Below are 16995 nucleotides of genomic sequence, written 5' to 3'. Positions count from 1 at the left end.
TAATAATTATTTATTATTATCTATTAATAAGGTTGATTGGTTTGCCAACATGTCCATCACAAGTCCAAGGTGATGTCTTCAAATTACTTATTTTAGACTAAAATCTAAAACCATCAAATATTAGCAAATATTAAATTGAATTTTAAAACAACTTTTTAAAATTACTTTATATGAATCAATTGTTAGAATATTTTTTTGATGCCGCTAGAGGTAAGAAATTATTAAACTGTGAAAATCTATTTTCATTTTACACAATGAGACTCGAGTCGGGTGGAAGAAAAAATGACAGTGAATCGTCGGTAAGTTTTTATTAAACCTTAGGTACAAACTGCAAAAGTAAAAAACTGTCAATATAACCAACATGAGACTCTCTTTCCGAGTGGAGGGAAAGGCCGAGATGCGGCACTAATAAATTAAGTCACCAGAGACCCCACTGTGAGCAAGTAGTTTATACTGTAGAAAAATGGAAGAAACAAAAACTGAAACTGAAAAACAGACAAAAAAAATCCCATCAGAATAAAATATATTGTAAGGCCATAAAAACTTGACAACCACTTTTTTTTTTTAATGTTGAAAACACCCGACTTGGCATTTCATTAAATAGTCCTAAAACAGTTCAGTCTTCTGCGAGGGACGACAACCAACAAACTGGATTATAGGATTTTTTCCTTGACAGTCACCACTGGCAAGCTCAGTGCAACATGAGTAGCTACTACATTTGTTGAATTTTCAGTAATGAAAATGTAAAAACCCATTTTTTTTTGTGAACATATCTTTTTTTTCCCTTTTCTTTAAAAAAGTAAAGCTAGACAAACAAAACTAGGTTGGGGGGGGCAGTCATTGGCTACTCAATATCTTCTTTCTTAGTGATATAAGCAGCACTTAAAATTTTTATACACGTTTACCAGAGCAACCCTGTAAGCGTCAAACTCACATGGATGAAGAAAGGGAAAATGTAAGGCTTTTTCTTCATCAAGCACTTTCCTCTGGAACTTGTTTCTCTCTTCTCTAGGCTACTCCTTCCTTGCGTTTCTTTCTTCCTTAACCCCCAGAAAAAGGCTCAAGTATTTAAGAAATTTACAGGATTATGTACAAAAAAAAGGTGATGTTTTGTTTGTGTTGGACTTTTTTCCTCTCGAAAAATCACTCATAATATATCAGGAAAAGGGGAAAAAATGCAAAAAGCCAAAAAACATGAGAGGACAACTAAGAAAAACAAAAAAACAAAACTTGGATTTGATATTTCACATTTTACACTCTTTGACTAGTGGCTCTACTTGAGACAACACATCAGATCAACAAAAGTTTAAAAAAAAAAAGAAAAGAACACAAAATAATAATAATATAATATAATAATTAATGTTTACTGGTACAGATGAAACAAGAGGACTGGAAGAATGGAATGTTAACACGATTGCACATCTAGAACCAGAAAAGCCTGAAGACCTTTCTGCCCTGTGGGGGTGGGGGTGCGGGAGCTAACCGTTAGCTGTTAGCAAGCGCTAACCCCCGGGATTTAAATCTTTTTTGTGTTGTTATACAGTAATTATAACCAACAGCACCAATAAAATCGGTCTCCTCGCCTCAGGCACGGTTTTCACTCTAGCTAGCGAAGGAGGAATCCCTCCATACTACCAGGAAGTGAGGTGAGCAGTGAGCCAAGCAGCTGTAGCTCTGACTGCTCTGCCTCCTCTCACATCCACCAACGGACAGAAACGTCCACAATGACAACAAAATAAAAATAAAATACACAAAAGACTTCTTGCAACAACAAAACACTAGCAAAAAACAAAGCTAAAATTCAAAATAGAACTTGAAAAAAAAACATAGCGAACCAACAATAAACCAACATCGTCAGTCTTTCAAGTTTTTACCTTGCGTCGCCCGCGTCGCCACCCAACCCCCCCATATTTTAACAATGCAAGAGTTGCATCAAGGAAGAATAAAATCAATTTTAAAAAGGGCTACTCTTCCTCAAACCAAGGACAGAGAGAAACTTTGGGTAACTACTTGATGTCATTTTCATTTCAGAAAAATACGGGGGGGAGAAAAACAAAAGGCCGCCTTTTTTCAATTGTCCCATGTTCACAGTGGAGTGACGAGTGATGAAAACGACTGGGGGCCCTATAGTCTCAGTGGGCATGAGGCGGGCAGGAGAGAGTGACGCAAGAAGGAGGTAACATATGTAACCCATTTCAGTGGCGGGACGACGGGCGGTGGAGGTAAAGGGTAGTTTGTTACACTTAATGCTCGTAATGTTGTAAAGGACGACTTTAAGGAGGGACGCTGGGGGAGGGGGGATTTCTAAAATCATCCAGAATAAAAACTAATTCTTCTTTCACACTAGTGCAAAAAAGACATCTTGCTTTTTCTTTTTTTTCTTTTTATCATAAAAACAAGCCTGTCATTCTAAGGGGGGAAGGTGAATATTCATTTTTGGAAGGTGAGGGTATTTTTCAAAGCTCAAAAACAAATCAATATTTATTATTGGGTGATGGACGAGGGGATTGATAGTGATCCTGCTCGATGTTAATAAAAAAAGAGGGATGGATTTTATGGGTGGGACATGGGCACAGCACGCTAGGCTGTGATTGGGCAGCGGTCCCCCTCAGGACACAGCAGCAGCCTTGGGTATGTGGCTGGAGGACAGACGGGCCAGGGACACCTCCACAGTGGCACGCTTTCTGGGGCCTCGCTTAGCCGGCGATGCTTTGACAGGGCTCAAGCCGTTACACAGGTCCTCTCCTCCTCCACTGACCACAGTGACAACTGCTCCACCAACACCACCGCCGCCTCCGTTCTTTAGCATGGCCCGGCCGCATACCTGGTTCACCAAAGTGTTGATTTGCTCCTGAGGGGATAGACAGAAAAGAAAACGGAATTAGAAGTTGATCCATGGGATAGACAGAAAAGAAAACGGAATTAGAAGTTGCTAGCTACAGTGGGCCCCCTTTGTTTACGTACCAGTTTACAGAGCCTAGGCTCAGTTTTTTTCATTGCACACATACTACAGAAAAGGTAGCAGATTGTGAGGAGATATTCATCGATTTTGACAACAAGCGTTCTCCATAGAAGCTGAATACACCTTTAAATCTTTCTGTTCTCATCTATTAATTATCCGGACACAGAGGGGAATTGACAGAAGAAAATACAGTAAAGAAACAGCATGACGCTGAATAATATGCTTCCTGGAGCAGTGTTAAAAGCCTCGCTGATGTCGCCCCCATCTGGACAGAGGGAGAACTGAACTACAGCACATCACACACAGCTCACCTCGTCGTATCGGTACATCATCTTAAGGCCTCTGGGGGAGTGCTTCTCCACATAGCGCAGGGCACACTCCAGACAGAACACCACGTTGTCATTCTCCTGAACCACCTGCACAACACGCACACACAAGACGGACGTTACCGTAGGAACTAGACACTCAATTCTGAATAAACTAATTAAGAGAGAAACATGATGAATCAGCTTCAGTTCCTACTTTATTATGCCACTGGCAAGGCTAGTAGGATTGCATTATATTATTGCATTTATTTCGGTAACATTGTTAAAAGACTGCATCAAATTTCATCATCATGGCTTACAGATGCTCTTAACATATTGACCCATAGAAAGCACAGTCGCTGCCAGTGTCCAAATGAATAACTTGCAATTATGTATAGCACATAGTAACTAATTAGTGCATGGTATACAAGTATAGGTTTTGCAGGTCATTCGGACGTCTTGAAGGACGTCCGTGGTGGGCAAAATTGGACCAAAATGTCCAAATTGAATGTGAAATTAAGATGCCAAAATGGTTCATTGTAAGCAGTCCTAAACCACTGTCTGTGCTGCTCACCATGGACAGGTAGCAGAGATGCTGACAGATCTGGCAGCGTCTCTCAGAGGACTCCAGTGCCGTCCATTTCCCGCGGGGTTTCTTGCGTCCCTCGCCGGGCGTCAGGCTGCTGTCGTGCGTGCCGTAGCGGGCAGAGAGGCGCAAACCCGCCTTGAAAAGTTCCTGCCGTTGGTGAATCTCTATGTTCCTACATTGGAGGAGAAATGTAATATAAGTCGGCAGTTTTTGTGTTGCATGAGGTTTATACAGAAGGTGCGATATCTGATAATAAAACGCAACAATACTTGCTGATGATAGCAGTAACTAAGGTCAAATAACACACAAGGGATAGAAAAGACAGTATTAAATACAGCCTAGACGGAACATTTGATTGACAAGTTTTCACTTGCAAATAAACTTCTACATTTTCAGAATAGGCATGGGCCGGTATCCAGTTTATTTATTTTTTTTTAAATTTTAAGATATTTTTTGGGCATTTTTATGCTTTATTTGATAGTGCAGAGAGACAGAGGTGAAATGGGGCAGAGAGGGGAGCGACATGCAGAGAACGACCGCGGGTGGGAATCGAACCCGGGTCCGCTGCTGGGCCCGGCCCGGGAGGGGGACGCCTTACCAACTGAGCTAAAGGCGCGCCCCGGTATCCAGTTTCAAGGAAAACCAATATGATGTTTAAATAAAAATAAAAATATTGTGTTCAGCCAGGAAAAAAAGGTGTTTACCCGGAAACGTCAAAACAACACTTTTGAGAGTTGTAATCACAATGCGTAAACTGTGGTATTTTTTGCTTAAGGTTAGTCATACCATCAGAATATCATACCGGCCCATGGATATTTAAGATTAGTAATAGAATTATGCTTCGCTGGCGTTATCATCTACAGTACCTGAGGTCTTCGAGTAGGGCGGAGATTGTGGTGAGGAGAAGGCCATTGTCCCTCTTGGATTCAGCGGTGGCGATCTGGTACAGTAGCCTCTCCATGGAGAAGGGTTTGGCTATACGACGACACTTCAGGTCCTGCACACAAATCACAACAGAATACAATTTAATGCATTACATTGAGACAGTAAAGGAATGATAGTTTTGTGTCATTTGTATGTCGTAAGACAGCACTGTTTCCCCTCCATCATCAGTCATTTATTCAACCTTGTTTCCATTTTTCAGTTATTTTCACACATCCACATACAGGTATTTTAACTATGTGATTTAAGAGTTGACTGATAGTGTCCACCAGTGTTTATATGACATTTGTTTGCAGTGTAATCACACACTGTTTCTTTTCCTCATTCCTAAAAAAAATCCCGGCCACTGCACCACAATACAGCGCGCTGCTGTATGAATGTCACATTACCCTTGAGAGCAATCATGGCCGTGGCTATGAATACAACGGCGCTGCTGAAGGTATATGCCCTTCCATCACCATAATGCCCTCAAATGACAGTAACTAGCATTTTTCTCTTCCATTACTGCTATAACGACGGCCAATGGTCCAAAAGGCTCGCTCGTGATCACAAATAAAATATCTTAATACGCCCCCCGGGGAGACGTACAGCTACAATTACTCCTTAAAGTTCAGCACGCAAAGCTGATTAGAGAATCAAGCTCTAGGTTCTGAGTTCATTTATCCATTTCAGTTTTAATCAACTCTACATCAATCAGAGCTTTAATGGCCACTGTCCACAGGGGGCCAGTGTTGTTAGGAATAACAAAGCAGGAGTGGAGTAACACAAAACGCATGTCACATTACATCTGTAACACACAGGCAAAATACTCAGAAAACAGAGAGGCATTCTGATTTGACATTACATATTTATAGAAATCATTTTCATCCCTCATTGCACACTTTGTTTTCCTCACACTCTTATGAGCACTGTATTTATCTAACATACTGACCTTTGCGGCCTGGTAGCCCAGGTTCATCCAGTGCGGCGTGGCAAAGTGCACGGTCTCTGACACGCTGTAGCCACAGCACACTTTAGAGACGAAGGCTCCGGGGTAGCAGACCACAAACTGACCGCTCCGCTGCACCGTACGGTGAACCTTCACGCCTTCTCGGCACAGCAACTCCGGAGAGATCTGGAAGATGAGAAAAAGAATATCATATTATCACAGATGAAAAACTCAATGTTAAAATGTGATCAGAAGGATGGTTCTTGGATAGATTTGGAGAAGAAAAACAAAATCACAGAAAACACTTACCATGATGTTCTTCTCCAACATTTCGAGTCCTGGGGTGCCATTGGCCTGGAGCAGTGTATGGACCACCTTGTCCAGCTTAGCCTTCTCCTCAGCAGGGACAGAATACCTGTTTTAAAGGAACACACACATAGACTTCAACTCACAGGAACTGACTCATTCTGAGCAAGCTTCATGTAACGCGTCAGTGGACTTCACCCTACTGGCAAATCACTAATTTTACATGTTTAAAAATGTACATTTACAGTTTACAGTGGGATCATTTACACATGATAGCAGTGATGATGCACATACTTACCAAATGCAATCAGCACCAGTGTGTAAGTAATCAATAAATGGAAGGCGATTTTGGTCTCGAGACCAGCATGAGGTAGAAAAGACCATGCCAATGTTAAGCCAGGGAATGGTCACCCCTGGGAAGACACAGAGAGTTACAGAGAGAGAAACAAGAGCATGGGTTATTACGGACTGAAAAATTACAAAGCTTAAAAGAATATATGTGCACTTTATTTCTGGAGCGATTTTCAGATAAATGTGTATTTCTTTTGACTTTGGTAACAAGCAGCTACAGGCTTTATGCTGCCTTTACAATGTCCTTACCAGGCACAGCACCCAGATGTCTTAGAATGGATCCAGAGTTATTAGGGAGGACAGTGAGGTTCCATCCATGTCTGAGGAAAAGATAGGTCAGATAATGGTCAACTCCATGTTCACTCTTGGTTTGGACATATCAGAGTCATACCAGTAGCCGTACGGTTAACACGGCAAGACTACAGTCCTTAAACACACAGGCTTGTCCAGACTTGTGAATGAATGAGTGATGGTATTACTCACTTTGAAAATGGCTCTGACTTTCCTGTGGGGAAACCACTGCCATGCGTACTGGTGTCCACCTTCCCACAATGCACCGCCACGTGGCTGTCTCTCTGCTCCACAATCCTCCAGTACTCTTGCTGTAAGAACAACAAAAAAAATAGCAAAAGGCAAGGGAGGAATGCATGAAACAGGATGCAGGTTTCAGGTGGGCCTGATACCGAATGATGTCAGCGCTCTGAACTAACGCTGTCGGTATTTGTTATCGTTTTGTTTTGATCCCACATTCATGCAAATATGTTATACGGCCTTGAATTTTATCTTTTGTTTTAATTGTTGTTTGTTGCTTGTGCATCTAGCTTTGATGCTGTTGATAGCACTTTGGTCAATTCTGGTTGTTTTAAAAATGTGCTATTTAAATAATTGATTTTAGAAATTAATTGTTTTTCTATACGAGACGCTGCTGTAGACAATGCATGTTTACATTCAGTACAAGTCGTTTAAATCAAGACGTAAGCGTGCTAACCTCAACCTCAGCAGCCCCTGGTTCCTTGGTAAAGCACATGGTCATGGTGTTCCGGGCTATCCTGAAGAAGTTAGTCAAAGACACCGATTTCCCCTGCAACATAAGAGGCATTAAACGTTATGAGTTACAGCAAGAAAAAAAACACACTCCACATATTTATGGACCAAACGATGGGTAATGTTTTTATCATGGCCAAAACATGAGCAAAAAGAAAATACTGCTGAATGGTCAATGTAGTACATGGTTATCCTCTTTCCCCACCACACGACTTTGCATGAGTTCAAAGATCAGAGGGGGAAAAGGTTTATGTTGAAAAAGAATGCTAGTGCTGTATGTGCAATGTATTAGTACAGTACATGTGGATGCATTTGTCTCTATAAGGCTTCACCTCTGTGTGCCTCCCAGATACATTTCCCCTGGACTTGACCCCATTCTCTCTCTCTCTCTCTCTCTCTCTCTCTCTCTCCACGGACACACTGCTGCTACAGAGAAGCTTTGAAGGTTACCATAAATCTGCCAAACTCCCAGACCCTGGAGACATACGCACCCTGCTGAAAGATGACCTTGCGGATTCCTTATCCTTTACGGTGACTATTTGTCTTTCTTTTTTTTCTTCTTTCTTAGGATGTCCAGATGTTGACCTTAATTCAGTTACTGTTTTTACATTATAGCTACAGGGCTGTGTGAAATAACGCAGTATGATGGCGCGGTGGACCTAGCAAGCGCTGACAAGACGTTCTTTTGGGGCGGTGTCAGAAGCAGCACTTATCCGAGCCTTTTCCTGGTGTAATTAGGGTAAATTATACCCCTTGACATGCACTTTGTTCTGTGTTCTGTTGAAAAAAAGTGAAACTTAACCTCCTCTCGGGGGCACTCGCGATGAAAAGTGCATACAAATCGGAGCTACAGAGAATTAAGTGACGGCTCATATTTAGACAGGCGGCGTCAGGATGGTGACACAGCCATTCACATGTCACCGCGTTGAACCATACTTAGAATGTAGAAGGCTATGGACTGCACTGGAGTCAGGTCTGTCAAGGGAAACTGAGTTTTTAAGAAGGGGAGGGGTGGGGGGTCCTATAGAGGGATTTAGTTACCAAAGGGGAGGCTGAAAGAAAATTAAATGAGATCCACATTTGAGATGGGTGGAGTACTGACTGTGCAGTGTGAGAGTAAGTCAGAGAGAGAGAGAGAGAGAGAGAGCGAGCGAGAAAGAGAGACAGCGTCAACCGTGACCAAAGTTATCTTAATTACAGAAATAATTACTGCCTCACCCCCTTCAATGACAAGAAATGTGCACCTAAACCCTTTGTAAATAAATATTGCAGATCAACAATAAGTGCACAGGTTTTTTATTTATTTTTTATTAGTTTGGCATGTGTGTTGTTTTTGCACATGTGGATTTCTAAACATAAAAACTGCAAGCCTTTGCATTGTACGTGTTGGGGGTAGTGCTTAGCTTGGCAGAGATATTGGCAGGAGAACCGGGCATGATAGAGAGGGGTTGGCGAGGGGACCGGAGATATGAGGAAATAGCTAACAGTAAGGGCATGGGGGCTGAACTAGAAGCCATGGTGGGGAAAGGGCTGGATTAAAAGGAGCTGGAGGGTTGGAGAAGGTGGGGTTTTAAAAGGAGGGGGAGGGGCGAGGGGAAGGGGGCTGACTTCTCTCTGACCTACATTTAAAGCCAGCCAGAATCAACACAGCTGCCAGCAGGCTGGGGAGGTGGGAATACAGCTAATGTGTGAGTGCACACACACACACACACACCCACACACACACGGCTACTGACCAACCTTACCACACACAGCTGCACAGAAATATTTCACAAAACCACCAGAGGATGTGCGAGGTACAAACACCAACGCTGGTCCTTTCGCTCTCACACGGTAAAAACCAGGCCTTCACAATGCGGCGACATGACACATTTACACACGTACTGCCGCATGTAAACAGGTGTGCAAAACATCTTTCACAACCCATACACTATGAGAGCTTGATAAAGTTACCAAGGAGACTGATTAATAGTTACGCTAGGCATTTACACCTTTGCTGTTCACACCACACAGTAACATTCCCACAGTCTTTGTGTATTGTGACGATTTTTAGAACAACTTTGCTAAAAAAAGGTGCATATTTTGTCACTTAGGATGGATAGTGGCAGTGGGATGGCAAACATCTGGCTCAGAACTAATGAGGACTTTGAAGACACTGTCAACATTCTACAAAATATGCTGGCATCTTCCTTATGATCAACATAACATGTCATTTTATGATTTTAGTTAAGGCTTGTCATTAGCAGCTCGTTTGACTGAAGCACTATAGCAAAGCTGATAATGGATGCCAACATGCTAATGGATTAAAATATGGCGCTGACCTTTTATATTGTACATAATGTGACTTAAAATGTTCCGTCTTATATTTTGCATGAAGTAAGATGAAGGAAATTTGTAGGTGACTTTGTGATGAGAAGTCTTTTGCAGGGACAAAAATGAAAGTGCCAAGAGATGTATCTATGCCTTAGTGCTACTGCTGATGCAAAGATGGCTAACTGTGTGAACCTCAGAGCAAACCATGTAATGAAAAAACAGTAGTCAATACAAAGTAAAGGTGGAGTCAGCGATTCTGGAGAATACTTGTTGACAGCGTGCCGAACACACACACACACACACAGAGGACAGGTAGCGGATTGTGAAGAGACATACACTGATTTTGACAACAAGCATTCTCCGGAAATTGCTGACTCCACCTTTTCACAGTTGTTAACAGCAACTTTTTCAGCCAGACAGGAAAACAAACAGAAACAAAAACATTAAAAGATACACATCAAATGTCTCTTAATCAATTCTCACCTTGCTAATACATTTGTGCTGGTCACTGAGAACTCCCCTGCCCTCCTCCTCCTCCTCCTCCTCCTCCTCTTCCTCCATCTCCTCCTCCTCCTCCTCATGCTCCTCCTCTCCCTCCACCACACGCTGTCTGTCCTCTTTGCCTTGTTGTTGTTTTTCCTGAGCGAAGAGCCGGCGCCGGCCCGCTTTGACCTGAGCCTCCAGCTCCTTCAGACGGTGATACACTCCATTGGTGCGTGGCTGCCCCGCCCCTCCCCCTCCCCCCACTGTCCCTCCCCCCACTAGCCCGTTCTTGGGCTCGTATCGCGGCAGCACCATAGAGCCGGGTGCGGTGGAGTCTGCCAGGCCCTCCAGAGGCCCCCGGCGCGTCTCCAGGCTCCTCTTCTCCTGCAGTACCAGGGCCTGCAGGCGGAGGCGCTCCGTGGAGCCCAGCGAGTCGTAGGAGAGGATGTACTGCAGGTAGGCCTCCTGCAGCTTGGCCAGACGGTCCTGCGCAGACTTGGGGATGCGCAGCAGGTCGGCCAGCTTGGTCCACTTCTTCAGGTCCATCACCTGCTGCATGCCGCCCATGTCGTTGATGAGCTGGAAAAAACGTGACAGGTCCACTTCACAGCCGCCTTCACAGCATGCACCAGGAGGGGGACAAAGAGTAAAAAAGGTTAGGAGTGAGCTTAAAAGGTTCACTTTGTCACTGTGTGAGGGGAGGGGCATTTTTTAAAAGGTATATTCTTATGTCTGATAAACAAACTATGAAATTTGAAGTTAGAAAAAAACCTGAAAAGTTCCCTGTTTACAGAAGCAGGGCCCACTTCTTTGTTTAGAAAACATATTCTAGTCTTACTTTTGGTTCCAGGTGCCTTAAAAAATGTTTTGTTTTGAATTATGATAATATAATTATTCAATACTAAGAATTGCATGTAGAGTAAATCTGTTTTAAACTGCAGGCTCTGCGAATGTAAACACACCCCCTCCCCTGAAACTGTATACTGTACCTCTAATGTATTTAAATTGTTCCAACGTGTCTCGTAAATCTAGAAATTAAAACCAATCAAAGCTGAAATTGCATCTTCCACAACAGACATTTTGTAGGCATAGAGGATTTACCCCGATTTCACTTGTCCAAACTCGGGTTTAAAAAAAAAAAAATCAAATCAAGATGTCTGCCATCTTGGAGCATCTGCTCCTTTGGCTAAAGATGCCATTTCCTCCAGCCCAGTTCATTTAATTTGAAATGGCCAATTGAGCTATCACTTCTCAAAATGATCTGGACCATTATTGTGCCAAATAGAGATACAAATTCAGTTAATGTAGAACCGATCTGCTGGGCACAGTAAATGCAGTCATTTGGATGTATGCTATGCTGGCTGGCACAGGCCACTCCACTGCAGCTCACTGGCTGCCAGGCCTCGATGGCTAACAGCCTCAAACTGGAATCAAAATGGGCTAATCTGATTACAGCTGTATGCAGTTCAACAACCACATATATGCATAGGGGTGTATACACACTTTCTTTCTAAACTGGGGCTCTTTTAAAGGGTCATAAAATTCTGACGTCATGGTGAAAAATGTCGGATGACAGGACAATCTGGGGGAAATATTGTTTTTCTGGCCCGTCAGACCCCTAAAGTTGTTCAACAAGGTTATCGTCATCTATAAAAGGGGAAGATAAATCGTGCAGAATGCCTATGAAGCTTTCAGAGCATCACTGATACAAATGGAAAAGGCTGTATTTGTAATGCTTCCCTTAATGGCGGTGTTTGTCATGTTCATAGAGCAGCCGAGCACAAGTGGCAAAACAATTCCAAAAGCACTTTTTTTGTGCATATCATACATTATCTTCCTTTGATGCACTGTATATCTAGTTCATCACTTTCTCATCTTTGAATCCGAAAAACAGCTGTGACGAAAAAACAAGTGTAGACAGACAGGGCTAAGAGGAGGCATCAGTTTGCAATGAGCTGCTGATTGTATTCAGTTCCGTTTAAATGGATAGTTCTGGACCTCTATGACAGTCTGCAGGAAGAAACCTGTGGCTTATTGTTTACTTTAATTCAATCCATTCAGGAAGGAGTTTTTTGTAAATGTATGACTTAATTGCATTGTGTACATTCACATTGCACATACTGTATGTCAGTCTAGCTCTCTTACCAATGACCGGCGGCTCGTCCATGGTAATGCCCTGAGATTTGAGGTGCTTGCGGATGCAGGCCAGCCGCTGCACGTTGGGGCCCCAGCGCCGGCCCAGCATGTGGGTTCTCTGCACCTGTGTGACGAAGCGCATCTCCTCGCTCAGCTTGCACTCGGGCCTCCAGTCCTGTGGCGGCACCACGCGACACATACCGGCCTCCTCCGCCCGCTCCCTGACCGCGTCCAGGTACACCAGAGGGTCCAGGAACTCACGGGGCGCCGGGCGGAAGGCGGGGGCTTCTCCCAGCGCCGTCCAGCCCTCCGGTCTGCTGCGCTGCCTGTCACACTCCTTCTCCTGCTCGCGCTCCTTCTGTCGGGCCAGCTCTTTCTCCTGCTCCCACTCCCTGTCTCGGTCGGCAGCGCGCAACACTGCTGCTGCTGGTCTGAGCTGTCCCGGTCCAGGGTGGTTGGAGGAAGGGAGCGGAGAGCAGGAGATGGAGGAGGGCATGGAGATCTGTTGGGGGTCTGAGGTAGTGCTGGCACCACTGGGGTTCTGTGGCTGACTGTGTCCCGATGACGAGGGTGAGGAAGAGGAGGAGGAGGAAGAGGAGGAGGAGGAGGAGCTCCGGCCGTGGGAGCGGCTCTGCTGCTGTGCTTGTCGAATCAGCATCAGCTTCCCGGCCGACGCCCTCTTGGGCCGCTGGTTCAGCGGCTCCAGGTTGGCTGCTGCTGGTGTAGAGGGAGGCGGGGTCTGTTGGGGAGTCAGTGGTGGAAGAAGTGGGGTAACAGGCTGAGTTTGTTTGGGAGAGGGGGCGCTTTCTGAATGGTGTCCGTTAGAAATTGGAGTGGTTGGGGTGGTGGTTTGCGTTGTGGCAGCTTTCTCTTGATTGGCCACCTTCTTGCTACGTGTCTCCAGAGGCGGGGCGGGTTGAGGCGTGGATGTGATCTTGGCCTTCTTGGCCTCGTAGCCAGTGGTTTTGGCTTTCTGCTCAACAAGCAGCCCCGTCCCCATGGGGCTGAGCACCACCTCCAGGCGGCGCTTGGAGTTGCGCAGGCCCTCTCTCCCCAGGCACTCTGCAGCCTGGCCCTGCTGCTGGCGCTGCCTGTGTGTGTCCTCTTTCACCAGGGGGTTGTGCCGCTGCCCGTTTAGCCTGCCGTTGAGGCGGGCGCCGGCATTGTGCAGCCCGTTGGATAGTAGCACCTGTTTGCGGGTTTTTGCATTGCTGTGGTGGGCTGCTGCTTTTCCTGAGTGGGCCAGCCCGTTGCTGGCTGAGGGCTGGCTGTGCTGATTGTGATTGTTCGCTGACGACGGTGCCGAGGCGGCGCTATTGTGTTTGTTGCTGCTGAGTTTGGTTTTCTTGCCCAGTTCTTTCTGTTTGGCTTTGGTGTAGGTGACGTGGCCCTTGGACACGGTGGCTGTGTACTTCTTCACAGTTTTGGACGGCAGTCGGAAGTCGCGGCTCTTTTTGGCACCACTGACAGCGTGTGCCGAGCCCGCCCGCGTCAGCCCGTTCACTTTAGAGACCTGAGATCAACAGAGGGAAGAGATGGTAAACATTAGCTTCATATGAAAAGTAATTCTACCAGAATGCTGTGTAACAATCATGTATATATAAATATATATTGTCTTCTGTATCCTGTTTGATAGGATCTCTGAATGTTGTATGCATTAATGAACACATGTGAAAGTAAAAAAAAAAAATTGCAAATGTAGACCCACACAGATACAATCCTATAAATCAGAGAAGTAGAGCAAGACCCATGCAGGGCCATGTGTGCACCCACACTCCACAATGAGGACACCAGACCTTCAGATGCTCGCACTGCAGTAAAACATTTGGCCTGCGAGACCAGAGCTATTTGTGGAAACCTTTGCTATTCATTAGACAACCGATCGACTGCCCTGATTACTATTCTTTGGAATGGAGTACATTTTTTGCAAACTGCAAACTGAAAATGTTTTTGACTCAAAGACAAAGACAAAGAGATTTAGACGAGGATATGCGCAAACCAAAACCGCAACAACCAGAGATGAACAACAGTGGAGAACAGGTCGAGAAAAAAAGCAGAGATGGCTCCATGGTTTCTGCTAGCAGATGGCTGGACAGTATGAGGTAGGAGGTTGGGTCATTGGAAAGGCTTTAAAATTCCATCCAAACCCATAAAAACAGGCTTTTATTTGCAACTGGCTTCTTTAAATGCTATACTTCATTTTTTGTGCTATGAATAAAGGTCCTGTGTCTGTGTGTGTGTGTGTGTGTGTGTGTGTGTGAGAGAGAGAGAAAGAGAGTCTTTGAGGCCCCCAGCTGTAGATCATAGGTTTTGGTTCCATGACTGGCTACAGCTGTAGAAAGAGACACGGCCCCATTTATTATCTGTGCAAAAGCTTTACAGCTTGGTCAGATGTTAAAAACCCCATTGTGTAAAATGCTATTGTGTATAGGACTCTTGTCTAGTTGTTTCTGCCTTTTAATCTATCACTTCATTCAATGCATCTCCACTCTCTTCTCTCCTATGTGTGCATTTCTAAGAATATCCCATTTTCTCTGTACCTCTCTCCCTTCTCATCTCCATGTTATTTTCATGCCTGAATTGAAGTGCTGGAAAACTTCTTATTCCCTTCACTCCCTGTGTCTGCGTGTGCGTGCATGTGTGCAAAAAAGGGCCCCACAGTGTTAAGAGATCTTGAAAAAGTTTAAGATCGATATTTGTTTGCAGAGATTTGCTGGATGTCATCTTTCTGGCATTGTATTAACATGACTTTGGGTCACCTTTTATTTTCCAAAACAAACAAATGTGTTTTTCTATATTCCAATATATCTATACAAAAAGTAGGTTTACACCCACTTGTCCATGAGCCATCGCGGAGCCTCCATTGTCATTACAAAACACATACAGTAAATCTGACATCATGTTCCACTGCCATCTATCGACAGACAGTATCTGTTTCTCTGTCTGTCCCGACCAGCTGGAAGTCAACCACAGTAGAGAGAGAGGAGGAGGGATGGGGAGAGATAGAGTTATCAATCACAGTCGGGGCGCCACAGGAGGGAGGTGACAGCCGGCCCATTGACAGGTTTGCCTTTGAAGGGCTCTCGTGTCACACCAGTGTGTGTGTGTGTGTGTGTGTGTGTGTGTGTGTGTATTGTGTTTGTCTCAGGTGGCGGGGGGGCCGACACAAAGACCAGGCCATTAAAAGATAAGGGGGGGACTGAAACCTAACCCTGCCACCGTCAATCATTCCCCCAACACACACACACACACACACACACTGCACCTCACAATGGAAAAACACATGGTGACAAGGAGAAAGGGTGTTCAGAAGGAGTGGAGGAGAGGAAAGGAGGAGAAAATGAAGCAACATTGAGTGGATAGAGAAAATCTAAAGCACATTACTGTGTTTCACAACGTGATACATATTTTGTGTCACTGTGCGTACTCCTTGTCCATGCTATATCCCGGAAATAATGTCACCAAGTTTGAAATAGAGTCTGAAATAGTAACTATAGCGCGAGAGCAGCAGTTGTCCACATAGGAGCTATATTTGTCTAGCCACAGTTTGCTGACAAAGCTTTGAATAGGAGAGACACAGTGTCATGACCGCTTCCTGCCACAGGAGGGCTCAGAGGACCAGCTTCTCTGCATGGGGGGCTTGGCAAGGCTCCCCCTCACTTCTCTGTCTTAAATTATTTGGTCTAGTGGGAAAGGAGGACGGCTAAGAGAGCGGTGATGATGAGGAGAGAATGTAAGGCAAGGGGTAAAGAGCCAGGAGCTACACACAGACTTTGATGAAGAAAGGAAGGAGGGAGGAGAGAAAGAAAGAAAGAAAGAAAGAAAGAAAGAAAGAAAGAAAGAAAGAAAGAAAGAAAGAAAGAAAGAAAGAAAGAAAGAAAGAAAGAAAGAAAGAAAGAAAGAAAGAAAGAAAAAAGAAAGAAAGAAAGAAAGAAAGAAAGAAAGAAAGAAAGAAAGAAAGAAAGAATGTGAACAAAAATGAGAAGGACGATAAACATAACAAGAGGGACACTGAAGCCAAAAGGAAAAAATAGACACACAGACACTCGCACACACACACGCCGAGTCTGTTCTGAAGTGGATTTCAGTCGCATGTGAGTGGGGAAGGGGCGGGAGGATAGGAGGGAAAGGGAGGTGGGACTAGATGACATCATGTGTTGCTATAGCCCAGCTGAGGCCTGGCAGGAAGATTTTTAACAGGCAACATCTGCAGGAGACGGCCCCGAGAAGAAGAAGAAGAAGAAGAAGAAGAGGAGAGGAGGGGGGAGAGAGAGAGAGAGAAGGCCAGAGACAGAGAGAGAGAAAGTTTAACCCTTGCAAAGCCTAACAGACAAAAGAAGGGAGATGCAGCATCCAGCATTATCCGTTTTCTCTGACATGTTTTAGACGCCGGTGGAGATGGTTGAAGTGAAGACAAATATGGTGCTATTGGAAGAAATGTTCAGTAATGTTTTTTTTCTTTTGTGATGCTTCACCATAATTGTCTGTGTCTGTAACATAATGAAATAAAGTGAACAGTTATTTTTGGGTGTAGGATTAATGTATGACGCAGCTCGATAGCGCACGATGACAATCAACGGGTTAAATCCTATGCTGAACCATAAATCAATATGCCGAAGTCATTTACGTTGAGGCT

General features: G+C 44.5%; 1 protein-coding gene across 1 annotated transcript in view; it reads right to left on the bottom strand.

Moving 5' to 3' along the window:
• Positions 1-271: 271 nt before the first annotated feature.
• Positions 272-16995, bottom strand: part of jarid2b (jumonji and AT-rich interaction domain containing 2b) — a 105535-nt gene continuing 88811 nt past the window's right edge. Inside the window, exons 7-18 of the mRNA XM_080045947.1 lie at positions 12369-13872; positions 10224-10837; positions 7372-7464; positions 6867-6985; positions 6633-6703; positions 6331-6445; positions 6036-6141; positions 5730-5912; positions 4723-4853; positions 3842-4028; positions 3274-3378; positions 272-2851 (exon numbers count right to left, since the gene is read on the bottom strand). Of these exons, the coding sequence (XP_079902073.1) occupies positions 2609-2851; positions 3274-3378; positions 3842-4028; positions 4723-4853; positions 5730-5912; positions 6036-6141; positions 6331-6445; positions 6633-6703; positions 6867-6985; positions 7372-7464; positions 10224-10837; positions 12369-13872 (3471 nt within the window). The 3' untranslated portion in view covers positions 272-2608. The remainder of the gene's footprint in view (positions 2852-3273; positions 3379-3841; positions 4029-4722; positions 4854-5729; positions 5913-6035; positions 6142-6330; positions 6446-6632; positions 6704-6866; positions 6986-7371; positions 7465-10223; positions 10838-12368; positions 13873-16995) is intronic.

This window comes from Ammodytes marinus, assembly GCF_949987685.1.
Source record: "Ammodytes marinus genome assembly, chromosome: 17".
NCBI lineage: Eukaryota > Metazoa > Chordata > Actinopteri > Uranoscopiformes > Ammodytidae > Ammodytes > Ammodytes marinus.
The sequence above is the reverse complement of the archived record's forward strand: the minus strand, read 5'-3'. Positions and strand labels throughout refer to the sequence as shown.